Source organism: Mastigoproctus giganteus, chromosome 3 (genome assembly GCF_048544385.1).
Source record: "Mastigoproctus giganteus isolate SK-2022 chromosome 3, ASM4854438v1, whole genome shotgun sequence".
Lineage (NCBI taxonomy): Eukaryota > Metazoa > Arthropoda > Arachnida > Uropygi > Thelyphonidae > Mastigoproctus > Mastigoproctus giganteus.
Window position 1 is genome coordinate 236413553 of NC_143577.1, and position 25891 is coordinate 236439443.

At 33.5% G+C, this 25891-nt stretch overlaps 1 protein-coding gene across 1 annotated transcript in view; it reads right to left on the bottom strand.

Moving 5' to 3' along the window:
* Positions 1-6803: 6803 nt before the first annotated feature.
* The window catches only part of Lamtor5 (Late endosomal/lysosomal adaptor, MAPK and MTOR activator 5), a 57282-nt gene continuing 38194 nt past the window's right edge, over positions 6804-25891 (bottom strand). Inside the window, exon 5 of the mRNA XM_090370952.1 lies at positions 6804-6854. Coding sequence (XP_090227078.1) covers positions 6848-6854 — 7 coding nt within the window. The 3' untranslated portion in view covers positions 6804-6847. The remainder of the gene's footprint in view (positions 6855-25891) is intronic.

Consider the following 25891-nt stretch of genomic DNA (forward strand, 5'->3'; position numbering starts at 1 on the left):
GTTTGTTATATTTTGTCTACTATTAACATCTGACAATAATATTGAGGAGGGGGGATTAAAAAATAAAAATTTTTAATCTATAAAATTAATCATACCTTTTGGTGAATGCATGCAATTTATAAAATAGTGGGGTAGTGTTGTATGTAATTCGACTCGCATAAAAGTATGATATACACCTGATAATTCAGTAAATAATGTTGCTTAAAAAAAAAAACTAATAAAAACAGTTACTTTATGCATCATATTAATTTTTGTAATTTATTGTATTAAATTATTTGCATTCAAAAACTGGAACCGCACCTGACCCAATGCAGGACCCTAACATACCACAGCATATTGTATGTGATTGTTTTCTTGAAACAGTTTTTTCAGTTTGAGGCTCTGTTTGTCAGTGCCACCCAAAGTGGAGCTTGAGTGTCTAGCTTGTTTCTGTACTTCATTTTTATCATGGTAGTGGTTGAACAAGTGCCACAGAGGTAAAAAGATTTAAAAGAGAAGCAACACTCTTAATGCTCTTTCACTCAATTCAGAATATTCATGGGAAGATTTCAACTAAAACTGATGCAGGAAAAATGAATTTTTAAAATGTTTCCAAACTCCTTATCACTTGACAGTGCCAACAGCATATTGTTTTGCCTTATTGTTAAATTAAAATCTTAATTGTTACTGAATGGAGTCCTTACCCACTCATTTTCAGATATGGGATCCTTTTCATCCAGGGTACAAAAAAAAAAAAAAAAAAGCACTGATATACTCATAAAGATTTCAGGTGTTTTATGATAATGTCATTTATTTTCTGAACATCATGATTTTCTCTGCTTTTATCAACAGTAAATGCTATAATGGGAAGGGTTTGTAACTTTTTTTTGATGTTCATTGTTTCCATAATACTAGTTTCTCTTTTAATGCATCTGCTTTGTCGGTCATTTGAAAATTAAAGATGGCCTTCCTTGTACTGGAAGATTAAAATTGGAAAATGTCACTTAAATTAGCATTAGTAGTGGCAAATGATGCAAGAAAGCAGGCTTATACAGCATCAGCCAAAAAAAAATACACCTCCCATTTCACCTATTTATCCCCTACAATAGTTTGTCTAGTTCTTCCTTGAATTTATTCAAGCTGTCAGCTTCCACAACATCAGATGAAAGTTCGTTCCAGCAATCAACCACTTGCTAACTAAAAGCAAACTCCCACTGTACATCTATTCTGCAACCAACCTTCAATTTAAATTTTGCTCAATCCATTCAAAGCCTTAAACACCTCAATCAGATCACCTCATAGGTGCCTAGTCTCCAGATGCTGCTATTTTCAGAACTGAAGCCTCTCTTGGTAACAGCAACCCTTTGTTCCCCTCACAAATATCGCTGCCCTTCTCTGTACTCACTCGAGCAAAATTATACAAGTTTAGCAATTCACTCCTTATTTTAGAAGAGTTTTGCCCACTCTGGCTCTTTATCGTGATGAAGAAGCTCAGTGTTCTTTCAAAATTGAAATATGAGAGATAATACTTTTCTTCGTGAGAGCCAATAGATTTCTGTATGAAGTAATTATTGTTTGTGTGCATCTCCTGTGTCACCACACAACAATGAAAATAAACTGGAATTACTTCATGTAGTTTGGTGTACATATTTTTTGTTGCCAACATTTCTTGATTAATAAAACTGAGTTGCTCTCAAATGTCTTTATTTGAGAGCAACCGCTTTTACTCTAGCAATAACACCAGAGTGAATCTCTGTTATAGCAGCACTCCATTTGTAGTTAAACCAGCCTTCCTTCCAATTCAACTCATATTTAACCAGCGATCACTAAAGACATCAAATATATCTATTGCTTCAGTAGTCAATTGAAGTTCACTAGAACTAATATTCTTTAATGCCATAGTCCTTTTCATATCATACATACACCAGCATTATTTCTTTGTTATCTCCTTTGAGTTGTCAGTCTGAAGTGTGAAATCTTTACATGATTGAATTAACACCTCTGCAATCTAGCAATAACACCAGAGTGAATCTCTGTTATAGCAGCACTCCATTTGTAGTTAAACCAGCCTTCCTTCCAATTCAACTCATATTTAACCAGCGATCACTAAAGACATCAAATATATCTATTGCTTCAGTAGTCAATTGAAGTTCACTAGAACTAATATTCTTTAATGCCATAGTCCTTTTCATATCATACATACACCAGCATTATTTCTTTATTTGTTATCTCCTTTGAGTTGTCAGTCTGAAGTGTGAAATCTTTACATGATTGAATTAACACCTCTGCAATTGTAAATGTTTTTAAAATTGCAAAATTTTAAAAACATTTTAAATGTGTTAAAATGTTTTAAAAGTTTCTTATTTTCCATGAATTCCATGATGCGTATCAGACATGCAGTTTGAAAATTTGCTAGAAATTTGTATCAAACTATGGAATGAATTCTTAATCCCATGTAGCTTTTTTTTTTTATATCTGAGCCAAACCTGAAGTATCTAGCCTGGACAAGGAAGGAATGATGTTAATTTAAGAATAGTGCCCACAGAAAAGGCTGGGCACTGTTTTTAACTGGTGTCCTGCATCAACATTAGTGTGTGAGGAGATAATTTTGAAATGATCCTAGGGTGATATCATCATTTAGTAATCTCTAATGGTACTGATTAATGTGTGTATTAAGCACTTAATGCACCTAATAATTAATGGCAGTATTAAGCACTATTTGAAAATTTCATAGGTGGTGAAATAGCCTTAAAAGGAAGATAAAATTTGCAAAGGCAGAATGTTTGTATGTCACTATTGGATGAAGGGGATGTTCTGGTTTGTGCAATTTTATTGTACCAAAATGAATGGCATAATTTTATTTCTAAGTCTGATATCTTATAATGTATGTAAATTTATTTCTTTGTTGCTCTGAAGTATGTTCAATGCTTAATTTTTTATGTGGCTTAAAAATAATTATCTGTGATGTGTCTGGATCTTGTAATGTTTGTCTAATTTTTCTTTATATTCTGTTTTGTTTAAAATAGCTAAAGTGTCTCCATCCACTTTCTGTTATTATATCTGTGGCTTCATATAACCTTTTAATGCTATCCACTTGGTATGGGCCGACCAGGCTAGCCAGGTGGGTAAAGTGCCTACCTGGCAACCCAAAGGTCGCGGGTTCGAATCCCGCCTCGGGCTTGGATCAGAGTAGAAAATACAAAAACTTTGGGAGGTGCATTATAGCCACAGAAGCCAATGTGCCAATAACTAAAAAAAAAAAAAAAACTCGGTATGGAAAGATTGTATATTTTATTACTTGGAAGAGGGTGTCTATGATTTTTTCATTGTTATGTAATGAAGGGATAGACGGTATACTATTATATCATGTGGTAGATTAAGTAACTTATTATTGAAATGATACAATTTTAAAAGAATTGAACCACCTCAATGCCAAAGACAAACTGTTTATGGCTACGTTTCAGGAACTCATTGTTTCCCATCTTCAGGCCTGTGGGGGATAGAATATTGTTTGAGGAGTAGTATTGCAATTTAAATTTGATAATGATATTTGATTATTTACAGTACAGTGTATTCTAATTATACTATATTCCTTTACAAATTATTACACTTTGCTAATAATATAATTAACTTATTAATTAATAAATAAATAAAGATAATTAATGAAAAATCCCTAAGATTACACTCTAAATTGAAGCCTATAGGTTACTCTGTTGCCATAGGCCTGAAGATGGGAAACAGTGAGTTCTCGAAATGTAGCCATAAATAGTTTGTGTTTGGCATTGAGGTGGTTTTATTCCTTTAAAATTGTATTATTTCAATAATAAATTACTTAATCTACCATTAATCTACCACGTGATATAATAGTGTGGTCTATTAGTTCACTAACATAATAGATTTTATGTTTATTTTACTGTTAATAATTGCATTAACAGTGTGCAGAATTCTATTTTTATCTGAGTGGCTATTTAGTTTTATTTGTTTTTCTGCAATACAGTCTGTATAACAGGATATTGGTTATTTCTTACAGCGAAATTGGACCTCATATTCTAACACTGAATGATCATTTTCTATTAGTTTCTTAGATGAGAGATTCACTATCGATGTTGGGAGTGAAAGCATGAATGTGTTTCCTTGGAAGCATGTGCCATTCTATCTCATGGCTGCTTATGACTGTCTGTTGCATAGCATATATTTGAATTTGGTTAAAATTAAAATTTTCTCAGTTAATATTAGAGATTTGCCTTTTTATTTGGAACTTTTAGCAATGATTTTATATTTATTGGAATAGCTTGTTTGTTATGAAATATTTTCTGAAATTCAGTTTTGACTATAGCAACACAAGCATGTGTGTTGCTATAGTCAAAATATGAATGTATCTCCAATGCACAGTACCAGGAAAAGCGTGGGCGAATTGTGGTATAACGTTACAAGTAAGGCTCCCCCCCCAGAAAATTAATGTGAAGCTTGTGTTGGAAAAATATTTAAGCAATAATTTCATATGATTAGATGTATTAGTTGATGCAGCCATGAGAATTTATAAGAATTTGAGCTGTACAGAATGATAGGCAGAACAGAAGAAGTGCTTGTGAATAATTATATGATGAAACATTGTGTAATATTGCAATACAATAGAATTGTAGCATGGGTTAAACTTCCTAGAATGTGACAAATTATATGATTTTCTTAGCTCCCAGAAATGGAACCTATCTGTTTGACCACTTAAAGCATGAAATGCAAGTGTTGATTAGTATCTGTCATGTACACTTACTGATAGCAAGCTTGTTTGCTTGCTTTCCTCTCCCCTTTCCTTGCTTGTGATTTCCTCCAGTCAGTAACTCTGGCATTGTGACTTTGATACATCACCTGTAATCAAACTGTTGATGTGCACTTCTTGTTTCATGCATTGAGCACTCCTGTTATCGACAGCCTGGTGTCTAATTGTAGTATTCATTGAAAAAGTATGTATTTTTAAATTTGCATTCACTGCCTGACAAGCCTAAAGGGAGTTTTAATTTCAAAAGTTAATTAAAAATATATGTTTTTAATATAGAACTTGGATTTTTCACAGTTGTGTTCAGAAAAGATTGAAAATAAAGGTGGCATCAAAAAAAAAAAACGAACAATTTTGAATTATTTTTTGCTGATTTTTCAAATTTTTGTGCTCCCAGAGGAATTACAAATTTCTCTGCACCTAACTCAAGGTTCAAAAATAAATTTCCCAAATATTTATGGGGCATTTCTGTGTAAATTCCCTCTTGTTGCTCATTGGTTTGCAGCAATAGGATGTAGTTTAATAAAAGAATTGTATAAATTTAATTTGGGTTGGTAAGTCAGTGTTCTATTCAACTCTATAGGGCTTCTGTAACATTTAAAAATTAATTATAAGGATATTTCTTAAAAATACAATATGGTTAATATGACACTTTTGACAATATAGTACAAAAGTGTCATACAAATGTCACATGCTGCATAAGTAATATATGCTTTTTTGGGACATTTTAGGATGCTACAAATTTAAAACAAGATTAGATTAGAATCAGTAAAAATAAATGTAGTTGAAATCAGAAAAGTCTATTTTTGTGTGGGTGCAAACACTTACAGAAATATAATTTCTAGTTTGCATTTAGGTTTAAAATTGTTCAGTTAGTGAATTGCAAAGCACTTTTTATCTTTCTAGTAAATATTAAAAAATGCATTATTTGAATTTAATGTTAATTTAACTTTATTTAAAGATTTTTTTTATTAGAATTAAATTGCTTTGTGTATAATATTAATGTACCTTAAATATCATATGACAAAAGATTTTTAATATTTTGTTCCATTTAACTTCCTTGTGGATATGCTTCTGCCGTTTGTACACAAAAAACAGAAAAAGAACTTAAAATATCTTTTGGAATTATAAAAGTGTGAACGCTAATAACAGTTTTGGTTTTTATTTCACTCACTTCATGTCATTCGGTGTTAGAAGTGAGGTAGTTGGAATTTTTTTTCAGATCGTTACTTAAGCTATATGTTCTTGTCTAATATAATGTTACAATAAAATCATAAAGTATGACACCATTTTCAACTGTTTATTGCCTTTTAGTTTAAAAAAAGCTGAATGGTGTATGAACAGTGTGCTCTCACTCTTGGATTATTATTTTTCTTTTTTTTGATGCACCTGTTAAAAGGTTAATAAAAATTGCATGGTTAGAATAATTAATTTTTCTTTTTTATTCTTATTAAATAATTTTCATTGTAATGAAAAATATATTCCTAGTCTTCTTATTTTGAATGTGATTTAAGCAGTTGCATGGAAATGCAATAACTTTAGATAGTCATTTAAGTTGTGGTCACATTATTTATAATTGCACTTAAGACTAATTTTTTAAAAGTTAAGCTTAATGAGATATTTTGGTATACTTATTGTTATGGAGTAAGATAATTATTTTAACATAAATAAAATACTTTCTATATTTTTTCCATCAAGGTCAGATATAAACAAATTATGAAATTGACAAAGACATCCTTTCGATTAAATTTATGAAATTCTTATTAGATATTTTAATCTTTGACAGTATTGCAGTTTAAGCTGGATACTTTACTTGTCTAATGTGTATATGTTTAACAATATTTTTCAAGTAACTGCATATTCATATTGTATTATCTTATTTACCTGGCACATCGATTAGGAAGCTGAACCCTTTTAATTAATTAAATTTATATTGCACTATTCTTGACAGTCAGTGGTGCTATTGTTATTTTTTTTTTCTTTCAGTACTCCAGTTATTCAATTGATGAACACTTTTTGTGTCTGTAAGCAACATGTTTCCTTGTTTTTATATACAGTGTTTCATAACATGTGGGCTGCTCATTCCAAATAAATTCATGACCTGAAAACAATGAAAAAAGTTCATATAAACATAGGTCCGATTCTAAATAGTTTTAGGGCTATGGCTGTTTGAATTTAAAAAAATTTCTATGGAATTTTCAATGGTAAGAAAAAATAATAAAAATAAGTAAGAATAAGCAGACACATACCTTGTACGAAAAAATTAACTAGGCATTAATCTGTATGTTATCTAGGCATTAATCTGTATATTGTTATTTTACCACTCTGTAGCCATTTTTTAAAATTCAAATAGTCATAGTTTCATAACCATTTGGAATCACGTGTTTATATAAACTTTTTTTCGTCATTTTCATATCCTGAATCAATTCCGAAAGTATGGCCCACATGTTATGAAACATGCGGCATACAATGTATAATTACAAACAAATGGAAATTTTGCAAGATATATCAGAGGGGATTAAAAGCAAAATATTGCTAAATTTGAAATATCTGTTAGAACAAAATTCAAATGTTATGAACATTCATTTTGCAGTTTTGATTGTTGAAATGGGGGAGGGGGGGGGACTTTGATGGCCATATTGAGAAATGCTGAATTTTGTACAAAAAGCTATAATTAAATATTTATACATGTAAATAAATCCTTGAATAAAGATTATTAATTAGATTAGTAGAATGATTTATTTTGAAATGTAAATTAAATCTTTATTCGTTTAAACATAGCATTATTAAATATAATCATAGTGAAATACTCCTTATCTATGTCGAGTTAATATTAATTTTTTTAAGTTCTGTAATTGTTTCAGTTGAACTGTTACCTGTTCAACCACCAGCAACTAACAAATTTAAGCATCACTGAAAATATAACATTGTGCATTTATGAAATAGCCTTGTATGTCTCTCCTTCCCTGTTGTTTTAAGTAAAGCTTACCTCATGATACTGTTGTGTCAGAATAGAATGCACAAGATACCTGTGAAACATCCACATTTGATATTTAGTTTTTCAAAATACTTTATAACTGAACCTTCTTGTGGGGGGGGGGGATTATATATGTTTCTGTTTTTTTGAAATTTCTTTTCCATGGGGGGAGAATAGCCAAATTTTTGATGGAGTTATTTAAAGTTGAGAAAGCAGGCTCTTGAAGACATATTCCAGATTTGTAACAATTTGTCCCTGTTATGTTGTTAATAGCAACAGTGTGAAAATGAAAAAGTTCAAAGTTACAGAGAAGTAGAATATTCATTCTTCCAAGCTACTTGTGTAATAATATAAAAACTGAGGCATATTTAGATATAGGCCTCATTATAAATAATCTAATACAATCCCCTAAGTATTTATATTTCGTTTATGTTAATTGCAAAAGAGTGTGACAGTAATCTACTAATATTATTAGAGTGAAAAGGTCAAGTGAATTTTTAATAACCTATAAGAATTAATAAAAGTGCTGGATTATATTTCCATATGGACACTGAAATAATTTGAAAATTGTACATCAATTTTTGTCTTGGAGATACTTTTGTCCCTCTAGTAGCAGGGGCAGACTTTCTCTTAAGAATATAACTGGAAAACTTCGACTACACAATGGTTGTGTTTAATTGGAAGTATTTCTTCCATACACTGCCTGGCTGCTAACTTGATATGTTATTATTAGTTCTTTAATAGAAGCCACCTGTCATGTGGTGAGTGATCAGTAAGTCTTAGACCCAGAGTAAACAAAATGTTGGCGACATCCTTACTCCTCGTTCAACACATATAAAGAGACATAAATTTAAATTGAAAAAAGGGTGATTGCAGGATAGATCATGAAAATTTGCTTTCAGTCAGAGTAACTGATTGTTGGAACAAGCTTCCATCTGGTGTAGGAGTGAGTAGTTTGAATGAATATAAAGAAGAATTAGACAAATTATTAGAGGGGATGGACAAATGATAGGAATAGTTCCCCCCATACCATATAATCTTGCTTCCCCACTTTATTTAAATACTCATACTAAAACAGATATCATGATGATGCCCTGAGTTTTTGACAAATAACAGATTCACCATTTTGGGTGGTGATGTTAGAAATTTAGGTTGATATATAACAGTGCTGTCTGTAATATAAGCCTAAGCCAAAGCACTGATGGTTGAATGTCAACTTCTGTCACTCTATGAACCAAAGATCCCTAAGACAGAAATTTAATGTAGGAATGTATAAGTTTTTCAAATTACTATTAGAACTTTTAATTTCCTACATTCACCACTTGAATCATAATTAGTTGATAAGGTTTCTAGTAACATTTCAAATGTTGGTGAAAATTGGAATATATTTAGTATAATTTTTGTAATAATATGAAATTAGTGTTGGCGTGTTACATTCTGATTATCAGTGCTTGTTTTTTGATGTTTTAATAGTCTTTGACAACCTCTTTAATGCAAGATGGAAGTTATCGTGGTGGTAAGCTGACTTTCACCTTACTAGAATGGCTTATTCTTGGTTATAGTCTGTTTCCTTGTCATGCTACAGCTCAGGGTCTATTTCCATAGTTATGCTAAATATATTTCATAGTTATAGTTTTTGAAGGTAAATATAGATTAAGTAAATACTCCAGGAAAGCATGTATCGGCCTGCATTTGAATTGTGAAGGAGAGGGTCCTCACTTGTTTAAAATTTTAAATGTTTCAAAAAACATCGAACTTTAGAACTCTAATAATAGTATGATTTAGTAAAGCATTATAGAGCAAATTCAGATTATACTATTTAATATAAGCCCTCTTAAACTCATTTGGAATTTAAACTTTAAACTAATTCAATAAATCCATAGATATAAGTATATTTAGCGAAATAGCTAACTGTGGGTTAGTTTGGGAGATTTCTTGAGTGACTTTTCCAAATGGATGTGGAATGTTGGGAAATACCTTATATTCCTTTTTAAATAATAGGATTTTTCTGTTAAAACACATTTAAAGCTTCTAAAAATTTTATTTTGAAAATTTTTTAAAAAAGTTAATATAACTGCGCAACTTAATAATATAGCTGTAATTAATAGTTAAACTCTGTACTGTTTTAAAGAAACTCACATTTAGCATTTAGATGTGTCTCATTGCTTCACTAATCTGTGTTTTCAAAAAATTTGCTATTGATAGAATCCTTTGGCAGCTGTTTTGACTTGAGCATCTAAGTTGAAACAGTATCCTTTTAAATCCTTATTAACTCAAACAAAACACGTGGTGACAGATCTTGACTTCATGCAGGGTGTTTGAGTGTTTACCATTGAATTGTGTAAGCAGGACGTGAATGAGGTTGGAATGTGTAGGAATATATTATCATGAAGCTGGTTGATTCTTTTGATTCAAAAGACCACAGTGACAAAAAAAAAAAAAAAAAGGTTATCATAGAAGTCTGGAATTTACATTTTTTTTTTTTTTTTTTTTGCTCTTCGTGACAGTATGCTTCTGCTGCATCATAATTCAAAAACATCTGTTTCAACAGTTTTCAGAAATTCAAGTCCCTCCTTGTGATAGCACAATATGTGTTCATATGAAAAATTGAAACACTGCATGCTGATCCAATTTGGATACATCATCTGCTTTAAATGCTGTATGGAAAAAAAAAATAAAAAATCAGAGTAACATCACAGTTCAACCATGGGATCCTGTATCACACATTTCTTGGGTGGAACTGTGATGTCACTCTGACTAAACTAACAGTGTAAAAGCAAGTTGCAACCCTGGACATCTTCCAGTCACTCTGAAGATGGAAATGTGTAACTGTTTCCAAAACAGTCAGTGATAATTAAATTGTTACTTTTTTAATAATGTTGTGTAATTTGTGTTCCTTACAATTAATGCTAAGTTAGTGCCTATTAAGTTATGTAAAATTAAACCAACACATTGATATGCTAGTTCACAAGGTGATCCACTTTGTCTCATTTGCTGTAATTGTTGTATATAGCATATGTTAGATAAACTTTTGACAAAAAATATATGTAATCTTGTTTTGTTAAAAAAAAATATTGGTGTTAGAGTTGATATTTTTAAATTCAGGCACTGTCTATACCTGTGACGTGACATTATGAGATTACATCAGATGCATGAGGTATTGTTCATTTTTTGACTCAGTTGTATTACGAGATGTGCTTAACAAATGACATTAGTCTAATGTAACGTGTAACAAATTAGTGATAATATTTTTTAATCTCTGCTTTAAAAATATGAAGATAGTAGAATTAGATTGTTTGGAATCAAACTGCTTACATAGAAATCAATATAACACAGAAAAAATGTATTATATTTAATATAACATTTGATATGTTTTTTATTTTTAGTTGTGGGATGTGTGCCTGCTCCCTATTAATTCCAACTCTTGCTATCACAAGATTATGTGCAAATTATATGGATATCCTTAATAATAAGGGTAATGTACATAATGAAACATAAAGGAGTATTGACTTCTGTTGTGTAATGTGTTGTTTCATAAGAACTGTAAATGTCTAATGCTATTGAATTAATGGGAACTTTGGTAGAAAATCATGCTTTTTTATTGGTGGCTTTGAAGAATGGTAGCTCTGTGACAATAATGGCACTTGTCCATGTTCTGGCATGGCATCTACATCCTTTTGCATTTGTATCAGGAGGGATAAAAGCTGATATTCTGTGTGTCTAACTTAGTCGTTTTTGCGCCAATAAAACTAAAATCACAAATCATAAATCTGTGTGTCTAAAAATGATAAAAGCATGATATTTTTCTTGCATTCTGTTTACTTCTAAAACAGAAAATAATTTTGATTTGGTTGTGTACCTAAAGGATATTGTAATAGGGACACTTTCCCTAATGGGAACTGCATTGTGGGAATAAAGACATGGCCAAATGAACACAGTCAACAGTCAGTGTGTAAATCTGTGTACAGTTGATATATAATGTTACATGAAATGAGCATAGGAAAGGCTATGTTGTAGTGGACTCCCAGCAAGACTTCATTGTTGTTGCATTTATGGCTAGACATGTCTGACTCCTTTGAATGATATCTAGGCTATACCATGGATAGTCCAGGTATCATTTGCAAAATGGGCTGGTCATGACCTACTGTTGTGAGAGTGTACCACAAGTGACAGGCAGTGTGCTAAACCTATAATGAAAACCAATGGGAGTGAAGAGGTGAGAGCTCATGCAGATCAGCAGGAACTTTAGCAGTTCATGTGGATCATCAGAACTGTCACAGTGTAACTGACTGCAGGGTACATTGTGGGACAATTCAGAGCACTTTGCAACAGGATTATTTGATACTCTCTATTGGATGGGGTATTGTAGCCAATGGCCATTTCAGTATTCCCTCCTGACTGCACATCACACACATCTGAAGTTCAACTGGTGCCATGAATGCTGTGGTCAGACAGTGGAAGATGGTATTGTTAATTGAATGAATCATGTTTCCTTTTATATCATGCTGACAGGAGATTACATGTGTGGTTACAGCAGCAAGAGGCATTTGGCCCCACATGTATGGTGTGGACATTTCAGGCAGTTGGTGGTGGTGGTGTTTGACGAATGTTTTACTAGGATCACAAGGGACATTTGTCAACGGAGACCTATCACTCCATCATTGCTGACCATGTACTCATGTCAGTTTCCTTGCTGCTCTCCAATGCTGATTCCATCTAGAAACATGAAAATACATGATGCAATTGGACCAGACGCATGCAAGAAGGGTTTCCAAGGATGCTCTTGCCAAGAAAGGCTTCATTTCTGCAAATGTATGAAGATTAGGCCCCTGCAAGAAGATCTGATTGAGATGTTTAAGGCTTTGAATGGATTGAGCAAGCTCAGTGTTGTTGGCATTCTTCCTCTTGCTGAAGCTATACACGAGAGAGCATAAATTCAAATTGAGAAAGTATGGTTGTAGGATAGACGTGAGGAAGTTTGCCTTCAGCCAGCAGGTGGTGGTTGGAAATAAACTTCCATTTGTTGTTGTGCAAGTGGGTAGTTTGAATAAATTCAAGGAAGAACTAGACAAATACTTGTAGAAGATAGACAGGTGAGGTAGATGGGGGGGTTTTTTGGGTGATGCTCTTATAAGCTTTCTTTCTTGCATCATTTGCCACTCCTAATACTACTAAGCACTGAAGAATTCATCCTCCTCCAGTGTTGAATGCCAACACTTCCTGTTGGATACCAACTTGAACCCCATCAAAAATCAGTGAGTTGAGACCGAATGGGATATTATACATATATCCCCCCCCCCCCCAATATGTGCTGTGAAAGATATTTATAAGATACAGAGATAGCATGGCATTTTTTAGTTCCAGATGTGTAAGGCCATTATAACCTCACAAGCATCATTTGTGACATGCAAGTGGCCCGTCTTCAAATTTTGCAAACCACCAAAAATTCTTTAAATTAGTATTAGTAGTGGCAAATGATGCAAGAAAGCAAACTTATATGGCATCAGCAAAAAAAAAAAAAAAAAAAAAAAAATCTTTCCACATCAACTCTACAGTTTGTCTAGTTCTTGCATTTATTCAAACTACCCAGTGGCTGAAGACAAATTTCTTCACATCTGTCCTGCAACCATCCTTCCTCAACTTGAATTTATGCTCCCTCATGAATGTAATCTCAGCAACAGGAAGCATGCCATTAACATTCAGCTTACTCAATCCATTTAGGATCTTAAACTTCAATCAGATCTCCTCACAAGTATCTCATCTTCAAACACTGCAATTTGCAGAATTGAAGTCTTTCCTGGTAAACACACCCTTTTGTTCTGCTCACTGATCACTAATAATATGTTGCTCTTCTCTGCATCCTTCTCTGACCGATCCACATCCTTCTGCAAATGAGGCTCCAGACCTGTATGCAGTACTCAAGTTGTTGCCTAACTGTTTGCCTTATACAATATTATAATCACCTCCTTATTCCTACTGGCAAAATTTGTATAGGTCATTGAAAACCACATGGGCTGTCCTGATATCCTCTCATTGCTGCTCAGTGAACTTTATATTTGACTGAACAATTATCCCCTGGTCTTTTTTCATTCTCCACTATCCTGAGTTGTTTAGGAGACCTTTATGCCAAACATGATCAAAATCCTTAGAAATGCCAACAGCAAATACTTGAGTTTCACCAAACTTTTTCATTGAATTTGTCCAGACATGAGTAACATAAGCCAATATATCACCAGTGGATCACCACTGAAGGAATCCATATTGGTGAGCATTGATCAGATGGAAGGTTTCAAGGTAGTTTAAGAGCTGGCAGTTACCACACAGTTGGTATATTAATCTGGGATTACTGCTACCCATAAGAAGTATTTGTCAATGTTAAACTTCAATTGCCATTTCTTGGCCCATCTGCCTAATATATCTAGATATGATTGCAGTAGCATACCCTGCCAACCTTCATATCATCTGCAAACTTAGACATTAGGCTTTAATGCCTTTTTTTCATCAGTATCGTCAATTAATATTGAAAACAATGAAGTGCCCAGAACTAAACACTGGAAGACTGCTAATAACATTTGGCTAAGAAGAGCACTCCCCATTGATAACAACTCTGTCTTCTCCCACTTAGCCATACCTTTATCCATAGCAGTAACTTGGCCTTAATGCCAAGCTACTCCAATTTGTATAGCAGTATTTATGTGCAACAGTATCAAAAGCATTTCTGAAATCTGAGTATACGATGTCAAAATTATTTTTTGCATCCTTTGTCATTGTGTCATAGAATAAAGTTAATGTGTCAAATGACACATAGCACAGTCTCTTAAAGCTGTTTTTGACATTTCATTGATTTCTGTTGCACTTTTCTATAATTTGAGACAAGATTTGATGCAAATTCATTGCTCATTAAAATCATTTTAAAATGTGATGAAACACATATATTCAGTGCATGCTAATTCAGACTGCAAATAAACAGGTGATTTGTGCATTACTATGATTATAGAACATATGACATTTGCCGCTCCTAATACTAAGTACTGAAGAATTCATTCTCCTCCAGTGTTGAAAGCCAACACTTCCTATTGGATACCAACTTGAACCCCATCAAAAATCAGTGAGTTGAGACCAAATGGGATATTATGCATATATACCCCCTTCCAAATTTTCCCCTGCGAGAGATATAAGATACAGAGATAGCATGGCATTTTTTATTTACAGATGTGTAAGTCATTCTGATTCTATCTGTATAATACTGCAGTTTCAAAATAGAATATAGGCTTCTGAACTTGTGACATAAAGTAATTTTATTAAAAAAAATTTTTTTTTTCAGAACTGGCATTGCCCATGTGCAGCATGCACTCTGCTATTCAGCTTCATATCAATTTTATATATGGAGGGAAATGCATCCATTACTTGAAAGTGGGCAAGTTAAATTTCCTTTGTGATACTATAAAAGAAATTTGGTTAAATAACTAATTTGACATATGGTCATAATTGCCAATGCACCAGTGTAAACCTACAACATAAATTAATAAAACATAGGTGAAGAATTATACATGTTTATGCTGAAAAGCTTATAATTAAATGTTTGCTACCATCTTGATGCCCAAAGAGTTATGTTCAATTTTATATATATATATATAGAGAAATATATATTAGTAAAAGGTTAATTAAAAACCCATTTAGTAAAAAAGAGAGTAAAGAAGATAGAAAGAAAAGAACTGTTATTCATTTAAGATTTTATAGTATGGAATTAAACACACACACACACACACACACACAAAGGGAAATATCCAGAAACACAGCTGGATGCCATGTTTTATTTTCAGTGTAGAAATATACACCTTGTGTGACCACTTGTGTCTCAACTTTGAGCCGCTGCATGTGATTGCCACCTCATTGGGCAAGCATTTTTTGTCTGTTTTGCTGATTATTATTATTATTATTTTATGATTTTGGGAAAGATTTTGTTCTTGCAAGACATGTATTCATGATTTTTACCATTCATTGTGAAATACTGTATTTTGTCTTCTTTCTGAATCTTTTGTTCTCCCTTGTCATATACTTGTATTCCTGATGCAAATGCATATATTTAAAAAAAAAATAATTCTATAAATAGAATTGCATTTATCTTTCATTACAGATTATCTTTTATTATCTTTCCTCGACAGATATATCTAACAGTCATTTAAATATATGTAACATTTAAATTCAGTCAAATTAAATTATTTTTATTTTGTTTTTTAATTTACTAATTTAAATTATTCAACCCAAAATTTAGCCATCATTTCACCCTAAACTATTGCAGATTGTATAAGGTGAGTACCGTACATTAAGCATTTGCTATTTGGAATTTAGTCTAACAGTCATGTAAGATGATGTTCATTTTCTACCCAAGTTTCCATTACATCACTATTACCAGCAGAAAGTTACACATAGAGTAATGAATTGGAAGTCCACACGCAATCTGAGCCTTGTAAACTAGTCATTTAGTGGGGTGGATGCTAAAACCTGAAAATGGCACATATACCAAAGCTAAATATAGTTAATTAAAACACAGCAGGGATTTTCAACATTTTTGAAAAGTTCATCTCCTTTCTCGGTTTCAGCTTTTGTACCCCCTTCCCCCCCCCATTTTAAATATAATAGTAGTTATGTGATATATACTTTTATAATAAAAGTGATTAGCAATGAACACTGCTTAGATAATATTAAATACAATAATTTTAAAATAATTTTTTTATTATTCATTATGTATATCTCACCCCCCACCCCCCGGTGATACATGCTGTACGGTTGGACATCTGTCGACAGCTACTAATTCAGAAGATTTCAGCTTAGCAGTAGTTATACTACTTAATATTTCATTAAAAAATACAAATTCTTGGATAAAGTATTATGATACTACTGTAAATAAAATTGTTTTAATTTTATGAGTTAATTTGCAAAACAAATTGAAGTGACTATGGCAGCAATGTTACTCATATTATAAAGCATAGCTTTATATTTAATTGTGTGTGTACATGTGTTTTTCTGTATATTTGTAAATATAAAATACCCATAACTAGTTTTCTGGTTTTTCATGGTCATGTTATTGTTGCTGGAATGTTAGGCAAAAACATCAGATTTTTACATATATCATAGGTTTATCTTAGTCTTGCCATTACATTGAATTATGAAATTGTTTTATATGATTGCTGCATTAATAGTTGTTTTTATACATAGTATTTCTTAGTTTGTATATTATGTCAGTAATATAAATTATGCAAGTTTCTGTTGTCAATTTGCTTTTTTGTGTATTGTGTAATTTTATTTTGGATTTTTTAATTATAAGTTGATATTATTCATACAAAGTTACGTGAATATAAAGTACATCAAAAATTACTTGTTTATATTTCTATAAATTATCTTCATTGCCATTAAAACTGTAATCACCATCAGCTAGAACTGTATAAAAATTATTTTTGTATGCAAATTGATTATCATCATGATTTTATCAATAAATAACCTTAATGCTTTTAATGACTGGTGCTGTTGTCTTCCAAAGATATCCCGCTTATCACTTGTGATAATGTATAAGCGTTCGGGTCATGCCCTGCATAGATTCTGTAATGATCTCATTTTGTGATGCAGCGGGAGTGTTTACTCTGTTTCTGTTAATATATTAATCTAGCATTTCATCTAAGGAAACTTGATGACCCTTGCTATCACAAGATATGTGTATATTACTATGGACATTAATACTAAGAGAATTATACATAATGAAACATATATGGAATATTAATTTGTGAATGTGAAAAAATGGCATCTGAAATTGTGTTAGAGCATTAAAAAAAAAAAATTGAATATATTCTCTAAAGAAAAGTCAGAATACACTCTGATTGTTAATAATGAGAAGCCTATGTAATAAGAATTGTCTAGAAATAAAAACTATTGGTTTTATTTTATAATAATTATTGTGTACTCAGTTGTAAAGGGGGAGGGGAAATATTCTCTTGACCAAAATATTTAATCAGAATTTAAAAATAGAGGAGGAAATTGTGTAAAAAATGGTTTTTCTGTAAATATGTAAGTCAAATATGTTATTCTCAGTTTGTTAAAAAGTTTCTTAGCTGTGTGGAAAATGTTTAATTAGTTTGTGGATGATTTCAGGTACTGTGAATGCTTTTCTTTGAAAAGAATATAGGAATTAAAAATCCACAGACTTCACTTTTCTTTCTAGGAGTTAAATTTTTAGTTTCTTCCAAAATGAGCTATGTATAAACATAGCATAGTTATTGTTAATACCATTGATATGGGTATAAAGTATTTTGTTTTATCAAATAAAAATACTTTTCAATGTTTAATGTAATTGGCTGAATCCTAGGAAAGGATGCACCAGCTTGTTATTTGCACTACACATAGTACTTTTGACTGCACATTTGGCAAGTAGTTTTCAGTGAATTATCAGGTGGTATTGCATTTTTGACCCCTCTCTGTAATTAGTTGGCTTTTTGATTTTATAACACAGACTTTCAGGATTCATGTACTAGATTTCCATTAAATTTTTGTGGGGTCAGATTCAATCTGATGTACAATATCTGGGGTGCCACTGGTGATTTTTGAAACCATGGGTCTGTGTTTAAGAAAACTGCTGTCTGTTAATTTTGAGTGAGGAGAAATAAAATTGGAATATGAGATTGTGTCTGTTTGCCTTTGTAGCAACTTTATTTTGTGGGAAATGCATTTTTGGGATGATTTGAATGGCTGAATGAAGCAAGGAAGTCAACTTTTTCTGCATTTGCCAAAGTGGTGGTGGTGGTGGTGGTGGCGGCAGCTGAGTTGGGGGTGAGGATACCTCACCCAAACAGTTGGACCTCATGCAGTTTATCCTTGGGCAATGTACAAAGGAAACGAAAGTACAAGAATCACTTGTACATTCTCCAGAATCTATGATTAATCTTTCATTTTCAACAATAAAATCAGCCTCACAGTATTTGTTTTCCAAGTTTTTTCTTCAATACTTTCAAATGCCTTAAATAATAAATTAGTAAGCACTGGCAAGCTGACATCTGTCATGTTCCATTTGAAATGATTTGCAGATGCCCAAATGTATTTTATTGCATTTAAAGTCACAATGATGAGGGGACAATCTGACTGTTGCTCTCCAACAAAACATCCACTCTATACATCTCTGTAGCTGGAATATTTTCAGAAATTAATTGCATAAGTGCTCATTTTTGCATGTCAGAACTGTGAGGAACGTTCCTGTTTGTCAAGTACGATAACATTGTTTTCTTGGTTGCATATTTGGATGGATTACGAAGTTTGGTATAGTACGAATCATTATCAAGAAAAATGACAGAATTCTGTGGAATATGGCAGATATTTCTTCCTGATCCACTTTGCAAAGTTCTCATAGCTCAATTTGCTCATGATGATTATCATGGTGGTTACCAGTGGTGGATCCTGCTTTATAAACTAATAAAGCTTTTGCAACAAATCTAGAAAACCAGTATGGATGACTATAAGATTATTTCTGGCATTTACATTCACCTGAGCACATAAGTGATATTTTTTCTCTCCTGATGATACTTTCTCATATCACCTAGAAAGCAGTACCTCCATGTCACATGATCTGGGCCTTTTGGTCAGCACTTTTCATTTGTTGTGGCACTTTTTCCAATGGACTTTTTCCAATGAAAGCCAATGGACAGCATTATACACTGTAGAGATTCCCTTTTCCACTAAAAATTTATTTTTTCTTTTAGTATGGGTAGCAGCTTTGATACTGATGGAACTATTTTCTTTGAAATATAAAAATCATTGATCATATTATGGATCACACATTTGTCAGAATTGTCTAAAACCACGTTGTGATCATCTGTCCACTATCAATGTTTACCTGGAGTTTAGTTTTTCACAACTGCTCTCATATAGATGTTTCTGTCATTTATTCTCTTTACTGTGCTAATGCTTGCAATCATAACTAATACACCATGCTTTAGAGCTTGATCAATTGGAATTTGTAAATGCTTTTTGTTGGCCTCTTCACATAATCACTGGAGAGACAACAATCACTGAATAGATATTCGTGAGTTTGGGAATTATATGTCTTAGCCTCCTTGAAAGCAGACATCTGATTAAAATTTATATACTTGTGTCATCATTACATTGCTCTTGTGATATAATGACGATGTCAAACTAAAGAAAACACAAGCAGAGTAGCCTCTGGACAGATGTCATTGGGAAAGTAACGCATCTGCAGAAATGAACTACATGCCAGCGTGACAACCAGTCTGTTGCCAGAGCAATGCTAATCATGTTGAGGTTCTTCTTGTGAGAGTAGGACTATACGTCTCACTTTATCCTTTAGAATGGCCTGGATACACTGTGGTATAGGTTCCACAAGGTGCTGAAAGTATGCCATGGTGATGCTGGTCCATGTTGACTCAGTTGCTTCCCATAGTGGTTGAAAATTGTATGGTTGCAGATCTCTAATCCGAAGTGCTTGTTCCACTTCATCCCACAGGTGCTCAGTTAAGATTGATATCTGGTGACTGGGAAGGCCAGTGAAGCTTTCTCTCCACTCTCATGTTCCTGAAACCAGTTCTGTACAGTTCTCACCTTATGAATTATCCTGATGGAAGAACCTGTTTGCATATGGATACACTCAGCCGTGAAGGGATGCACCTGGTCAGAAATAATTTCCGTATAACCTGTGACAATAATATGAAGTTTAGTTTTCAGTGTTACTCCACTTAGGCGCCTCCATAGCCAGGTGGGAAGGAGCAGCAGTGCATAGCACACGCTTCTTGATTAGACCGGGGTTCGAGCCCGTCACCACCAAATACGGAGGATGCGGAAAGGGCAGGGAATGACCACCGCATATCCCGGAGCAATATGGCCTTAGTTGCTAATGCTCCTAAAAAAAAAAAACCAAATAACAATAATACTCCATTTAAACCATGGAGCCCAATGTACACTACAAACACTCCACGTCGTTACACTGCCACACCAGCAGCCTGCATTGTTGATGCCTACCAGGATAGGTGCATGGAATTATGCCATGCTCTGTTCCTTCTATCAGTGTCAAACAGCAAAAAACCCAGGATTCATCAGACCAAGCAATGTTTTACTAGTCCAGTGTTGGTATTCCTGTGTCTTTTTGTTTATTGTGACAGAAATAAACCCAGTCTAGGTATCAGTTGCAATATCCCATCTGTGACAAGGTATGATGACTTGTGTGTTCTGATATGCCTCGTTGGTCACCTTTGTTGGTACTTGGTTATTAATATTTGACTGACTGTAGCCCTGCACAAGTCTTGTCAGCCACCTTTGGCTTCTTGGTTATGGTTTCCAACCACAGGATCACCATTGGCTACATATGTTATTTGGTAATTGGACCAATCCCACCAAAAGTATAAGTTGTATACACCCAAAATGCCATCGGAATGGCAGGATTGCATTCGGATGGCATTTTGGGTGTATGCTGATGCATTTGGTGCTAACTACCATGCCACATTAAAAGTCACTTAAGTTGTTTCTCACACTGGATTGCACAGTCAGTTTCCCTACATATCTGCCCACCTGCTGTATTGTGCAGTGTGAACATGTGATGCTATTACTGAAGTGCTCCATTTCATGAAAAGGTTATGTGTACCTAATAAAGTGACCCTCACTGTATGAATTCTGTTTTCTTTCCAGTTTTGAGAAATTTTCTAGGAAGGTTCCCTCATAGCTGTAGTGAGAATATATGCCTTGCTACATTCTTACTATGTGAGGATATCCATTCTCAGGCCCAGACATAATGTATATATGCAATTATCTTAGAATGTTTGCAGACAAGATATTGATAGCTCATAGCAAGTCTTAGTTGTCAGTATCTGAATCAGACAACTCATGGTATAATTACACTATGGAGCAATGGTGTGTAATCCTTGTTTTTTCATAGACTTCCCAAGCAATAATAGCTTTTACAACAAACTGCTTTTAATAGTTAAATTTTTAAAATAAATTTTTTTAATATATTGAATTTACTAAAACAATTCTTCTCTAACACATGTAACAGTTACACAAAAAATATAATTTTTGAAATATAATAAAACAGTGAAGATAAGACTATTTAACTGGAAACTAATGTTTCCAGTTAAAGGAAGTTAAAGTTAATGTTTCCAGTTAGGCTTGTTTTGAAGAAAACAATACTTAAGATATTTAGGATACTTTTTCATAAAGAAATTGATATTATTGCTTCAGACATAATCAAAAGTTTAGTACATATGTTTTCTTTTTAAGCTCAAGTCATTTAAAAAGTTTTCATGCTGCTGTTTGCAAGTACCTTGTCATGGATAACACAACACACTGAAAAATGTAAAGTACTGCATATGAGAAGCAGTAACCCCAGAGTAATGTATCAACTGTGTGGTACTACACTGACGGTACCGAATGAAAAGAACCTGGGGGTAATTGTGCAGTCAGATATGAAGTTTTCTGAGCAGTGCAGACGGTCTGCAAGAGTACCTCATGGCGTCTTGTCAATGATATACAGAAATTTTTCTACCTGGGATAAGGAAGTGATTATCCCCTTGTTGTTGTTGCCTGACCATTGCCTTGTATAAGGCAATGGTCAGGCCACAACTTGAGTACTGTATACAAGTTGGAAATCTCATTTTAAGAAGAATGTAGAGCTGCTGGAACGAGTACAGAGAAGGGCAACAAGATTAGTGAATGGAACAAAGGGTTGCTCTTATGAAGAAAGGCTTAAGTTTTGCAAATTGCAAATTACACCTGCAAAGTGATCTGATTGCGGTGTATAAAGCCTTGAATGGTTTGAGTTTTCTCAACACTGATGGGATTCTTCCTCTTGCTCAGAATGAGAGGGTATAAATTCAAATTGAGGAAAGACAGTTGTAGGATAGATGTGCGGAAGTTTGCCTTTAGCCAGCGGGTGGTTGATTGCTGGAACAAACTTCCATCTGTCATTGTAGCCAAGGCAGAACTAGACAAACACTTGGAGCGAGTGGATGGGTGAAATGAGAAGGGTGTTTTTTTTTTTTTTTGTTGGCACATTGGCCATAATGCACCTCCCAAAGTTTTTGCATTTTCTACTTGATCCAAGCCCGAGGCGGGATTCAAACCCGCGACCTTTGGGTTGCCACTTTCTTGCATCATGTGCCTATGCTAATGCTAAATGAAAACTAAAGTTTATATAATTGCATTTTCTTGTCTTAATATTTGTTTTTCAAGATCCAGTGCTACCATATATGAGCTAAGAATGGATGACTGCAATTCATATTTGATTAGGCTCATTCCACTGACAAATTTATAGCACTATAACAAGGTCTTTACACTGAATTCTCATTTTGTTTCTAACTTAAAGTTTTTCAACCAGTTGTCTATGGCAAAGAAACCTATTTTTATAATAAAAGATAGAGAGAAAAAAAAATTTAATTTATGCAACATATAGAACTTCAATATGTCCAATTCAGTAATAATGACACACTTGTTTGAAATATTATTGAGTAACAATATAACTGTAACAAATTATAAATATTTGGACAATTGAAAACATACATGGCGTAATCGAAAGGGAAAAAAATGTGCTTGCCTGACCACTGGGTCAGAGGAGTTTATAATTTATTATTTTGACAATGAATACAATCATTAACTTTATTTAGCAGCCATTTGGGTGTGAACCATGGTCTGCTCAAACACTTGTACACTTGCTTTTGACTACTCAGCTACATCAAGTCTAAGATTAACAATTATAACTAACCTTTTATACCACATAGGGATTTTGCTGCTAACTACAACGATTATACTTGTGATGTGCTACTGTTACTTGCTTTCCATGCTGTAATTAATAAGTGCATTTTGACCCTGACTTCAAAATGGAAATGCAAAGTTACAAAAGATAACATAGATTTAGGGAAACAGTAACATCTTTGTGAAGGCAGCCCCCAACTACTGTGAGTTTCAAATGGTTGTATTTTGAACATAGTCTGCCTTGTATGACCAGACAAAAACCATGATGTTTATTTTTTCTTTCATTTTTTTTTTTCTCTTTATTTCCAAATTGTTTTAGGTTTTAAAAGATGTCTTCTGCATTTAAGCATGTATTTTTCATCTCTTGGTCTTTCTAGGGACATTTATGGCTAACCGTTTGCTTTCTCAAAAGCAGACCATGTCAGAAATACAAACATTTGGGATTCACAGTAGTTGATGCTGCCCCGACAAATATGCATTTCCCCAAATCTTGGTTATCTTTTGTATTTTTTCATTTTCATCTTGAAGTGAAGGTTGACATTTGCTTTTAGGTTTGCATGTGTATGTGGGGTCCTTGCCGTTATGCTTCCAGGAGTTGGATATTAGCTTATTCTCTCTCTCTCTCTCTCTAGCATTTTCCTGCCTGAAAAATCACAGCATGGCTACAGGTAGAAGTAGCAACTCACAAGCATTATCCTCTTGCAGTTTGCAGCAAAACACGTGGTATATAGTGGTAGTTTTAATTGTTAACATAGTTGCCATCTCTCTGGATTTATGATGGAGAATCTGTCTTTTTGACTCTATTTTGATCCCTTCTCCATCTCACCATTATACTATTGATAACAGTTTCTCTGACATTTTGCAAAAACAGTTTTTTTTTCCTTTTTTGTTTTGCAAGAAATAGTAAAACTATGTTAAAATCAGAATTTTTAAAAAATTCTGCAAATTCTCTTAATTGCAAATACTACTATGATAAACACCTGAGAATAATTTGCTGTAATGCTTAGTTTGCCATATAAAAAAATGTATATACACTGGTGTTCAAAGAAAGTGCATCACCTAGGAATTTCACATTTCTACCCCTTTTCTTGTGTTGATATGTTACATTAATGACTAGCATCACAAATAGAAACAAAAGATATTTATTAATAGTTAAGGCGAAGCTAAGTAATATTTGACAGGTGCTCTCAAAATATTCCAAAATGAGCATTTGCAACCTTTATACAGCAAATTTGGTAAACACAACAATTGCGGCTCGAATGTTATCAGAAGCCCTCAATTTGCTTCAGTTTATCATTTTAAATGGAAAACAAAATGAAAAGTTCACTAGGTGCAAACTAATATTTAGTTGAACTGCCTCTGGCCCTGATGACAGCAGCACACCGTCAAGATCAATTTCTGAAGAACTGATAGTTCGTGGTTCCAAACATGAATTATGGCTTTTTGAAGTTCATGAAGGGCCTTTGGTTTCTTTCTGGCAACTGCAGATTCCACATGATGCCAACAGTTCTCTATAGGATTCAGGTCTGGACTGTTTCTTGGCCAGCTAAGAGTTGTAATGGACTGTTCTTCCAAACATTTTTTCACCTCTAACAAATGTAAACTCATTACTGTTGAACCTCTAATGCAAAAATGAAGCTAAAGTAACTATAAAAGTGCATACTTACACTTTTTGCCCAATGACAAGAAGCAGAGTCCTGAAATATGCAGTTACTTGGCAGGTTGAAATAGTCTGAAATGGTTGGCAGCAATATAGCCAGGTATCCGCTGGCATTTACAGAACCTTTTATAAACTGCAGGTGACTGTGATACGAAATGCACCCCCATATCATTTGGCTGCTGGTAGGGAATTTCACTGTAGACACCATACAGTCTGGATAGTATTCTTCACGTCTATGGCGAATCATTTGTCTCCCATCAGAGCCATGCAGGTTGAATTTCTTCTCCTCCTCCAAGAAAATAATTTAACTTCCACTGCTCGGGGGTCCATTTGACATGCTCCTTATACCAAATTAATCGGGCCTTTTTTGTGTGTGAGGAGGGGCTTCTTTAAATAGTCTTCTGACTGTTACTGCACTTGCTACCACACCTGTATGTTCTTCCCATTCTCTTTTCAGCTCATATGAAGAAGCTTTACAGGTTTTTAAGGCATAAATGCTTTAAAATGTGGCTATATTTTGGCATAGAGACCCGTTTGCATCTGGTTTCTTTTTTCCTATCAGCAGAACCAGTATTCTTGAGTTTGGAAAGAAATCTACTCACTGTTGACTGATTACAAGACATTCTATAAGCAATATAATGGGGAGAACATCCTCACGTAAAGCAACAACAGCACTCTTTCCTCATGGTGTCAACTGCATGTAACTCGTCATCCTGACACAAGCAAGGAATGACTGCAACTCTTGCAAAGCATGCTTATATAG